Raw genomic sequence first — 12,129 nt, 5'->3', positions numbered from 1 at the left:
CGATTATACAAGGGGAGGCGGGCGGGGGATCGCGATCCCGCCTGCCGCACCGCCCACACCGCCCGCAACCCTCCCCCTGCACCTCCCGCCACCATAAAAATCATTCGGGGGTGCAGGGGGGGGGGTGAATAAAACTTTTTTTAGGCATATAAAGTTTCTGATCCCGAAATTGCAGAAATCGCAGCAAACCGCAGGTCTGAATTGACCTGCGGTTTGCCGCGATCGCCGACATGGGGGGGTCACGGGACCCCCCCGCGCATTTAGCCTAGGTGCCTGCTCAATGATTTGAGCAGGCACCGGGTTCCGATCACTGCCAGCCGCACGGCAGTGATCGAAAATACACAGGGCGTACATGTACGCCCTGTGTCCTTAAGTACCAGGGCACAAGGGCGTACAGATGTCCTTAAGAGGTTAAGGACCCATGATGCACATGTACATTATTTCTTTGCGGGATTTAAAGACCCATGACATGCATGTACTTCATGGGGATCGGGTGGGTGCAAGAGCTGAAAACACTGATGCCGGCGCATTAACCCTTATGTGGCGCGGTCAGTGCTGACCACGGCACGTGCAATGTCGGGCAGAGATCGGAGCTGCCCAAAGTGGGACAAAAAATAAAGTGAAAAAAAAAGTTTAACCACCTCCGGACCGCTGTACGCACAGACGCGTCCTGGAGGTGGTTGATTCATTCCTCCTGGACGCGCCGGCGCGTCCTCTCGCGAGACGCGAGATTTCCTGTGAACGCGCGCACACAGGCGCGCGTGCTCACAGGAACGGAAGGTAAGAGAGTTGATCTCCAGCCTGCCAGCGGCGATCGTTCGCTGGCAGGCTGGAGATGTGTTTTTTTTAACCCCTAACAGGTATATTAGACGCTGTTTTGATAACAGCGTCTAATATACCTGCTACCTGGTCCTCTGGTGGTCCCCTTTGTTTGGATCGACCACCAGAGGACACAGGTAGCTCAGTAAAGTAGCACCAAGCACCACTACACTACACTACACCCCCCCCCCCCCGTCACTTATTAACCCCTTATTAGCCCCTGATCACCCCATATAGACTCCCTGATCACCCCCCTGTCATTGATTACCCCCCTGTCATTGATCACCCCCCTGTCATTGATCACCCCCCTGTAAAGCTCCATTCAGACGTCCGCATGATTTTTACGGATCCACTGATAGATGGATCGGATCCGCAAAACGCATCCGGACGTCTGAATGAAGCCTTACAGGGGCGTGATCAATGACTGTGGTGATCACCCCATATAGACTCCCTGATCACCCCCCTGTCATTGATTACCCCCCTGTCATTGATTACCCCCCTGTAAAGCTCCATTCAGACGTCCGCATGATTTTTACGGATCCACTGATAGATGGATCGGATCCGCAAAACGCATCCGGACGTCTGAATGAAGCCTTACAGGGGCATGATCAATGACTGTGGTGATCACCCCATATAGACTCCCTGATCACCCCCCTGTAAAGCTCCATTCAGATGTCCGCATGATTTTTACGGATGCACTGATAGATGGATCGGATCCGCAAAACGCATCCGGACGTCTGAATGAAGCCTTACAGGGGCATGATCAATGACTGTGGTGATCACCCCATATAGACTCCCTGATCACCCCCCTGTCATTGATTACCCCCCTGTCATTGATCACCCCCCTGTAAAGCTCCATTCAGATGTCCGCATGATTTTTACGGATCCACTGATAGATGGATCGGATCCGCAAAACGCATCCGGACATCTGAATGAAGCCTTACAGGGGCATGATCAATGACTGTGGTGATCACCCCATATAGACTCCCTGATCACCCCCCTGTCATTGATTACCCCCCTGTAAAGCTCCATTCAGATGTCCGCATGATTTTTACGGATGCACTGATAGATGGATCGGATCCGCAAAACGCATACGGACGTCTGAATGAAGCCTTACAGGGGCATGATCAATGACTGTGGTTATCACCCCATATAGACTCCCTGATCACCCCGCTGTCATTGATTACACCCCTGTCATTGATCAACCCCCTGTAAAGCTCCATTCAGATGTCCGCATGATTTTTACGGATGCACTGATAGATGGATCAGATCCGCCAAACGCATCCGGACGTCTGAATGAAGCCTTACAGGGGCATGATCAATGACTGTGGTGATCACCCCATATAGACTCCCTGATCACCCCCCTGTCATTGATTACCCCCCTGTAGAGCTCCATTCAGATGTCCGCATGATTTTTACGGATGCACTGATAGATGGATCGGATCCACAAAACGCATCCGGACGTCTGAATGAAGCCTTACACGGGCGTGATCAATGACTGTGGTTATCACCCCATATAGACTCCCTGATCACCCCCCTGTCATTGATCACCCCCCTGTCATTGATCACCCCCCTGTCATTGATCACCCCCCCGTCATTGATCACCCCTCTGTAAGGCTCCATTCAGACATTTTTTTGGCCCAAGTTAGCGGAATTATTATTTTTTTTTCTTACAAAGTCTCATATTCCACTAACTTGTGTCAAAAAATAAAATCTCACATGAACTCACCATACCCCTCACGGAATCCAAATGCATTGGATATTCCAGACTTCTTCTCACGCTTTAGGGCCCCTAGAATGCCAGGGCAGTATAAATACCCCACATGTGACCCCATTTCGGAAAGAAGACACCCCCAGGTATTCCGTGAGGGGCATATTGAGTCCATGAAAGATTGAAATTTTTGTCCCAAGTTAGCGGAACGGGAGACTTTGTGAGAAAAAAATTAAAAATATCAATTTCCGCTAACTTGTGCCAAAAAAAAAATATTTCTATGAACTCGCCATGCCCCTCATTGAATACCTTGGGGTGTCTTCTTTCCAAAATGGGGTCACATGTGGGGTATTTATACTGCCCTGGCATTCTAGGGGCCCCAAAGCGTGATAAGAAGTCTGGTATCCAAATGTCTAAAAATGCCCTCCTAAAAGGAATTTGGGCACCTTTGCGCATCTAGGCTGCAAAAAAGTGTCACACATCTGGTATCGCCGTACTCAGGAGAAGTTGGGGAATGTGTTTTGGGGTGTCATTTTACATATACCCATGCTGGGTGAGAGAAATATCTTTGTCAAATGCCAACTTTGTATAAAAAAATGGGAAAAGTTGTCTTTTGTCAAGATATTTCTCTCACCCAGCATGGGTATATGTAAAATGGCACCCCAAAACACATTCCCCAACGTCTCCTGAATACGGCGATACCACATGTGTGACACTTTTTTGCAGCCTAGGTGGGCAAAGGGGCCCATATTCCAAAGAGCACCTTTAGGATTTCACAGGTCATTTACCTACTTACCACACATTAGGGCCCCTGGAAAATGCCAGGGCAGTATAACTACCCCACAAGTGACCCCATTTTGGAAAGAAGACACCCCAAGGTATTCCGTGAGGGGCATGGCGAGTTCCTAGAATTTTTTATTTTTTGTCACAAGTTAGTGGAAAATGCAGATTTTTTTTTTTGTTTTTTTTTTTCATACAAAGTCTCATATTCCACTAACTTGTGACAAAAAATAAAAACTTCCATGAACTCACTATGCCCATCAGCGAATACCTTGGGCTCTCTTCTTTCCAAAATGGGGTCACTTGTGGGGTAGTTATACTGCCCTGGCATTCTAGGGGCCCAAATGTGTGGTAAGGAGTTTGAAATCAAATTCTGTAAAAAATGACCTGTGAAATCCGAAAGGTGCTCTTTGGAATATGGGCCCCTTTGCCCACCTAGGCTGCAAAAAAGTGTCACACATCTGGTATCTCCGTACTCAGGAGAAGTTGGGGAATGTGTTTTGGGGTGTCATTTTACATATACCCATGCTGGGTGAGAGAAATATCTTGGCAAAAGACAACTTTTCCCATTTTTTTATACAAAGTTGGCATTTGACCAAGATATTTCTCTCACCCAGCATGGGTATATATAAAATGACACCCCAAAACACATTCCCCACCTTCTCCTGAGTACGGAGATACCAGATGTGTGACACTTTTTTGCAGCCTAGGTGGGCAAAGGGGCCCATATTCCAAAGAGCACCTTTCGGATTTCACAGGTCATTTTTTACAGAATTTGATTTCAAACTCCTTACCACACATTTGGGCCCCTAGAATGCCAGGGCAGTATAACCACCCCACAAGTGACCCCATTTTGGAAAGAAGAGACCCCAAGGTATTCGCTGATGGGCATAGTGAGTTCATGGAAGTTTTTATTTTTTGTCACAAGTTAGTGGAATATGAGACTTTGTATGAAAAAAAAAAAAAAAAATCATCATTTTCCACTAACTTGAGACAAAAAATAAAAAATTCTAGGAACTTGCCATGCCCCTCACGGAATACCTTGGGGTGTCTTCTTTCCAAAATGGGGTCACTTGTGGGGTAGTTATACTGCCCTGGCATTCTAGGGGCCCAAATGTGTGGTAAGGAGTTTGAAATCAAATTCTGTAAAAAATGACCTGTGAAATCCGAAAGGTGCTCTTTGGAATATGGGCCCCTTTGCCCACCTAGGCTGCAAAAAAGTGTCACACATCTGGTATCTCCGTACTCAGGAGAAGTTGGGGAATGTGTTTTGGGGTGTCATTTTACATATACCCATGCTGGGTGAGAGAAATATCTTGGCAAAAGACAACTTTTCCCATTTTTTTTATACAAAGTTGGCATTTGACCAAGATATTTCTCTCACCCAGCATGGGTATATATAAAATGACACCCCAAAACACATTCCCCACCTTCTCCTGAGTACGGAGATACCAGATGTGTGACACTTTTTTGCAGCCTAGGTGGGCAAAGGGGCCCATATTCCAAAGAGCACCTTTCGGATTTCACAGGTCATTTTTTACAGAATTTGATTTCAAACTCCTTACCACACATTTGGGCCCCTAGAATGCCAGGGCAGTATAACTACCCCACAAGTGACCCCATTTTGGAAAGAAGAGACCCCAAGGTATTTCGTGATGGGCATAGTGAGTTCATAGAAGTTTTTATTTTTTGTCACAAGTTAGTGGAATATGAGACTTTGTAAGAAAAGAAAAAAAAAATTAAAAAAATCATCATTTTCCACTAACTTGTGACAAAAAATAAAAAGTTCTATGAACTCACTATGCCCATCAGCGAATACCTTAGGGTGTGTACTTTCCGAAATGGGGTCATTTGTGGGGTGTTTGTACTGTTTGGGCATTGTAGAACCTCAGGAAACATGACAGGTGCTCAGAAAGTCAGAGCTGCTTCAAAAAGCAGAAATTCACATTTTTGTACCATAGTTTGTAAACGCTATAACTTTTACCCAAACCATTTTTTTTTTACCCAAACATTTTTTTTTATCAAAGACATGTAGAACAGTAAATTTAGAGCAAAATTTATATATGGATGTCGTTTTTTTTGCAAAATTTTACAACTGAAAGTGAAAAATGTCATTTTTTTGCAAAAAAAATCGTTAAATTTCGATTAATAACAAAAAAAGTAAAAATGTCAGCAGCAATGAAATACCACCAAATGAAAGCTCTATTAGTGAGAAGAAAAGGAGGTAAAATTCATTTGGGTGGTAAGTTGCATGACCGAGCAATAAACGGTGAAAGTAGTGTAGGTCAGAAGTGTAAAAAGTGGCCTGGTCTTTCAGGGTGTTTAAGCACTGGGGGCTGAGGTGGTTAAAAAAGAAAGTTTTCCCCCCAAAAAAATTAGTTTCAAGTAAAAAAATAAAAAAAAAACAATTTTCCCCAAATAAAGTTTAAAAAAAGTTTTGTTAAAAATTGGGAAATATTAGACATATTAGGTATCGCCGCGTCCGTATCGACCGGCTATATAAACATATCACATGACCTAATTGACCTAAACCCTCAGATGAACACCGTAAAAAAAAAAAAAAACTGTGCTAAATAAACCATTTTTTTGTCACCTTACATCACTAAAAGTATAACACAAAGACAAAAGTACACCTACCTAAGACAATCGCCCAAAAATAAAAAGAAAAATTATGGCTCAGAATATGGAGACACTAAAACATGTTTTTTTTTTGTGTAAAACTTAAGTAAATAAAAAAGTATACATATTAGGTATCGCCACATCCGTAAAAACCTGCTCTATAACAAATATCACATGACCAAACTCCTGAGATGAACACCGTAAAACAAAATGAAATAAAAAAGGTGTAAAAAAAATTCCATTTTTTGTCACCTTACCTCACAAAAAGTGTAATAGCAAGCGTTTAAAAGTCATATGCACCCCAAAATAGTGCCAATCAAACAGTTATCTCATCCTGAAAAAATGGTACCCTACCTAAGATAATTGCCCAAAAACTGAAAAAACTATGGCTCTCAGACTATGTAGACACTAAAACATGATTTTTATTTTGTTTCAAAAATGAAATCATTGTGTAAAACGTACCTAATAGGTCTACTTTTTTTTTAATTTATGTATCACTGCGTCCGTAATAACCTGCTCTATAAAAATATCACATGACTAAACCGCTCAGGATAATACCGTAGAAAATAATTGTGTAATAAAAGCCATTTTTTGTCACTTTACATCACAAAAAGTGTAATAGCAAGCGATCAAAAAGTCATATGCACCCCAAAATAGTGCCAATCAAACCGTAATGTCATCCTGCAAAAATCATACCCTACCTAAGATAATTGCTCAAAAACGGAAAAAACTATGGCTCTCAGACTATGGAGACACTAAAACATGATTTTATTTTTTTTGTTTCAAAAATGAAATCATTGTGTAAAACTTACATAAATAAAAAAAAGTAGATATATTAGGTATTGCCGCGTCCGTAATTACCTGCTCTATAAAAATATCACATGACCTCAAGTGAATACCGTAAAAAAAAGTGTAAAAAAAAGCAATTTTTTTGTCACCTTACATCACAAAAAGTGTAATAGCAAGCGATCAAAAAGTCATATGCACCCTAATAATAGTACCAATCAAACCGTCATCTCATCCCGAAAAAAATTAGCCCCTACACAAGACAGTCGCCCAAACAATAAATAAAACTACGGCTTTCAGAATGTAGAGACAAAATCTTTATTTTTATTTTAAATGCTTTGTTTTGTAAAACTGAAAAAACTAAAAAAAAGTTGGCATATTTGGTATTGTCGCATCCGTGAAAACCTGCTCTATAAAAATACCTCATGATTTAACCTGTCAGATAAATGTTGTAAATAACAAAAAATAGAAACGGTGCCAAAACAGCTATTTCTTGTTACATTGCCTCACAAAAAGTGTAATATAGAGCAACCAAAAATCATATGTACCCTAAAATAGTACCAACAAAACTGCCACCTTATCCCGCAGTTTCCAAAATGGGGTCACTTTTTTGGAGTTTCTACTCTAGGGGTGCATCAGGGGGGCTTCAAATGGGACATGGTGTCAAAAACCAGTCCAGCAAAATCTGCCTTCCAAAAACCGTATGGCATTCCTTTCATTCCCTGCCATGTGCCCGTACAGCAGTTTACGACCACATATGGGGTGTTTCTGTAAACTACAGAATCAGGGCCATAAATATTGAGTTTTGTTTGGCTGTTAACCCTTGCTTTGTAACTGGAAAAAAAATATAAAAATGGAAAATCTGCCAAAAAAGTGAAATTTTAACACCTAAAGGGTTAACACCGTTTGTAAAATCAGTTTTGAATACCTTGAGGGGTGTAGTTTGTAAAATGGGGTCATTTTTGGGTGGTTTCTATTATGTAAGCTTTACAAAGTGACTTCAGACCTATCCTAAAAAAGTGGGTTTTAGAAATTTTCTGAAAAATTTCAAGATTTGCTTCTAAGCCTTCTAACGTCCCCAAAAAATAAAATGGCATTCACAAAATGATCCAAATGTGAAGTAGACATATGGGGAATGTAAAGTAATAACTATTTTTGGAGGTATTACTATCTATTATAAAAGTAGAGATATAGAAATTTGGAAATGTGCTAATTTTTCAATTTTTTTTTAGTAAATTTGGAATTTTTTTTTATAAATAAAAATGAAATTTTTTTACTCAATTTTACCACTGTCATGAAGTAAAATATGTGACGAGAAAACAATCTCAGAATGGCCTGGATAAGTAAAAGCGTTTTAAAGTTATCACCACATAAAGTGACACTGGTCAGATTTGCAAAAAATGGCCCGGTCCTTAAGGTGACAAATGGCAGGGTCCTGAAGGGGTTAAACTCATGGGGGACAGGGGTTCCAAAACAAATAATGGCTTAAAAGAATGTCTCCTCCATGTGTAACACAGATTGACAATTGATTTAATTGAGAATGTGTGAGGCTTTATTCCCCTTGTAGTAATGCTTCAGGAGAATCTCTGACAGATTATACCTGACTTCCAGAATCAAAGAGAACTGGGGCGCTCACCACCTTTAGGCCTATTGCACACGACCGTATGGCTTTTTCAGTGTTTTGCAGTCCATTTTTCACGGATCCGTTGTTCAGTTTTTTGTTTCCGTTGTGTTTCCGTTTCTGTTCCGTTTTTCCATATGGCATATACAGTATACAGTAGTTACATAGATAAAATTGGGCTGGGCATAACATTTTCAATAGATGGTTCAGCAAAAAACAGAACGGAAACTGAAAACATACGGATCCATTTCCGTATGTGTTCCGTTTTTTTTGCGGACCCATTGACTTGAATGGAGCCACGGAACGTGATTTGCGGGCAATAATAGAACATGTTCTATGTTAAAACGGAACGGAAAAACGGAATGCATACGGAGTACATTCCGTTTTTTTTGCGGAACCATTGAAATGAATGGTTCCGTATACGGACTGTATACGGAACGCAAAAAACGACCAGTAAACGGGGAAAAAAAACGGCCGTGTGCAGGAGGCCTTAGTCTGAAGTCCATTTATTGATGCGTTCCCAGCAGCAGGACAACTGATAGTCAGCTATTCATCTGAGATTCAGTCCTGAAAAGTGGACTACCCCTTCCTGCAAACCTAGGATGATGAATCAGTTATAGGGGTGATAAATAATCCACACATTAGGGACTGTAATCCCTACTAATCATGATAACATGGGTACCCAAGTCACACATGTGCATGGCTTCTTTATGGAACACTTTTAGGGTAATTTTCCTTTTTAATTATGTCTCACCTTTTTTAATTGCGCAGGGGAACTGATTTACCAAGTTCAATCACCAGATGAAGGCGCATTGGTCACTGCTGCAAGGAATTTTGGTTTCATATTCAAATCCCGAACACCCGAGACTATCACTGTGCAAGAAATGGGAAGAATCGTAACCTACCAGCTGTTAGCCATTTTAGACTTCAACTATGTCCGAAAAAGGATGTCTGTCATAGGTAATACATGTTTTCAGTAATGTGTTAATTATACTGCAGACACCACTGTCTCTTCTTGTCAGATGCTGTCACAAATAAAATGGAGGTAAAAGTAAATGGGAGAACAAACCTTGCAATCATGGAGGCGTCTGATAATTATTGAAGCACTTCCAGTGTTTGTCAGTCTCTACCTGGTTTCATGAAACATGTAGAGCTTTTGTGCTCATAACATACCATTTAGTAGCAACAGATTTCTGGTTATCTATTCTACAGCACCCATTTTTGCTTAATTAACAACAAAAAATGAAACTGTATATTTTTTTGTGTGGACACTGGTAATATAGCTGTCTTTTTTTAAAATATATTTTATTGAAATTTTGTACAGTATGCAAAGGTTCATAAATAAAACATGTCTCTCTCATATTGACAAGCTTACAATCATCAATGTCATATACCATACATTTTTCTGACTATAAAACAGGATAAAACAACAAAATTCTGAAACCAAATCCCAGTACCAGTCCCTCATTTTCTAATTCTGAAAACTCTTCTCCTCTTCTCTTCCATCTCCTATGAGACCGTCTGTAACTCTAGTGTGTATAGATGGTAGTTATTTTTGTCATTGGTCTCAAACGTCCATATCAGAGAGCTACCATCCTTCTGTCTGTGGTATGTTTATATGGTCACTATCTCAGCAACCCCAATGCTCCTTTCTGCTCTTCGCTGATATACAGTTGTGTATCCATAAATGGAGACACAATGGCTCTGATTTTTCCTCGCCTGAACAGCAAAATGCCAGGAACCTACACTATTTGTAAAAGGAAAAGTCTAGATGCATGCTCTTTGTGACGCTTAGCCTCCCAGTGCTCTAAATGCAACAGTTTTTTGAGACCCTCTATTACCTGGTCACAAGTGGGGACTGAAGGCCGCAGCCAATTAACCAGTATGCACCTCTTGGTTATCATGATAATAGCATAAGCTAAAGATGGTAGATGTGCCACCGGTTTGGCTAAAGCCCTCGCCCCCATAGCTGTCTTTTGTTATAGATCAAACATGCCAACAAAATGGCACTTAATTATGTTTCTAAAAAGCAAATTCATAGGTGGCAGCTAGTATGGCTTTACTTTTCTAAAAAAAAATAAGCACTGGAACAGAAAAATGCCACAATCTCTAGAAAGTTTAACAAACATAAATTGGAATCGTTGGCTACTTCTGTAACTTCTTACTTACTAAATAATATATTGTCATCTTCACATTTTGGGTGTAAGCTGCTATTGACGTCTGATAATAAAGGCGAAATGAGGTTAGTTTGCCTTTGGCACAACTTGTAGGGATTTCTCTGTATGTTTTTGTGGCTTTCCTCAGGACGACAGTTAAACATTTTGATCGTGGTTCATGGAGGAACAGTTAAACATAACTAATTCATCTCTTCTACTTCTGCACATTAACATGTCCTTTGACTCATCAGCTGTAAACCCTACAACATTTTGTGGGACCTCTCGGCTGTAGACAACTTAGATGTCTGCCCTTCTGACAGAAAAGATTTTGCCATCGTTTGAATAGGCAGGAACTACATTCTGTTCTGGGAGATAAAAATTCCAGACTGATCAAAATCAGATCTTTCTACTAAAAAAAAAAAGTTTTGCAAATGTGTATTCTCTTTGATTTCTGTCTCCATAAGATTTTGTCTAGAACTGTGAAACTCTTCTTTGGCTCGTTCCCACATTCCATCCATCTTCTCCCTGCTTGCATCTCTCACACTTCTGGCTGGATATTCCGTTTCAGACTGTGTCCTGACTCCAAACGTTTCGTTTATGTCAGCATTTTGATTTGATATTGCAAACAATTTTCACAATTAGTATCACTAAATTAATATGGTGTACAGTTTTATTTTATTACATTTCTAACGATAGTTGTTCAAACATCAAAATACCAAGAAGTGAAGGAGTCCTAATTTTCCCTTATTTCAATTTATTTTTCTTTCTGAGCCAGAAAACCCATTACATATAGGTGATGTTTCTTACAGATTAGACATTGAACGTTTATATGGGCTATGTGTGGGGGAAAAAAACTGCTTCTAAAACACAAATTGGCTGTAAGCTGCGGTTGTCCTCAGGGATTTTCTAACCAAAACCATGAATAGACAAGAGATCTGTTATTCATCACAGTTCTCTATACACCCCTTTTGTGTCTGCTAATCCGCATGGAGATAAGTCAGACCAGTAAACATATGTTTGCCTAGGGAATGAGCACGGAGAATAGGCTCTGTGAAAGAGAAAAAAATCCAGTGATTTACAAACTGAAAGCCATGAAATACATCACTTACTATACTTGTTAACAAATGAACGAAGACGGTAATATAGCTTTATGTGTATGTATATGGGATTAAAAGTGGCAGAACAGTTTAATCCGTGTGTTCACTTCTCCATCCCATCATAGGAATAGCACGTGATTTCAGTCTGTCATCTGTTAGTTTATGCATATGCTTTAGTACATGGATCTCAGTGAAGTAATAGACCCGCAGTGCTTTTCATGAATATTGTCTAAGTATTTTTATATTTTAGAAATACAGTGGTTATAAGGACATCTGCAGGCTTGTCTTACATATGCAGTAGCTGTTGGCACCTTTACTTTGTCTTAAAGTAGCCGACAGCCGTCAGGTACAAATACCATAGGCATAGTAATTGCCTTCTACTGGACATTTACTGTAGCAAACTACTGTAGTTGCAAGCACTGTGACCTAGTAGTCCGATCTATTCATGATATGCGGGTTCCCCTGCTCTATAGCTGCTGATTGACAGGCTTCTGTGCATAGGGAGAAAGCTGTCAGTCAGTGACTGGTGGGCGACAAAAG

The 12,129-nt window shown here is 40.6% G+C and overlaps 1 protein-coding gene across 2 annotated transcripts in view; it reads left to right on the top strand.

Moving 5' to 3' along the window:
- ATP8B4 (ATPase phospholipid transporting 8B4 (putative)) overlaps nt 1-12,129 on the top strand; it is a 515,241-nt gene that overhangs the window by 411,481 nt on the left and 91,631 nt on the right. For both annotated transcript variants that reach the window (XM_040414025.1, XM_040414026.1), the window contains one exon: nt 9,108-9,296. In XM_040414025.1, the coding sequence (XP_040269959.1) occupies nt 9,108-9,296 (189 nt within the window). The remainder of the gene's footprint in view (nt 1-9,107; nt 9,297-12,129) is intronic.

Source organism: Bufo bufo, chromosome 1 (genome assembly GCF_905171765.1).
Source record: "Bufo bufo chromosome 1, aBufBuf1.1, whole genome shotgun sequence".
NCBI lineage: Eukaryota > Metazoa > Chordata > Amphibia > Anura > Bufonidae > Bufo > Bufo bufo.
This window is presented reverse-complemented; position numbering and strand designations above follow the sequence as displayed.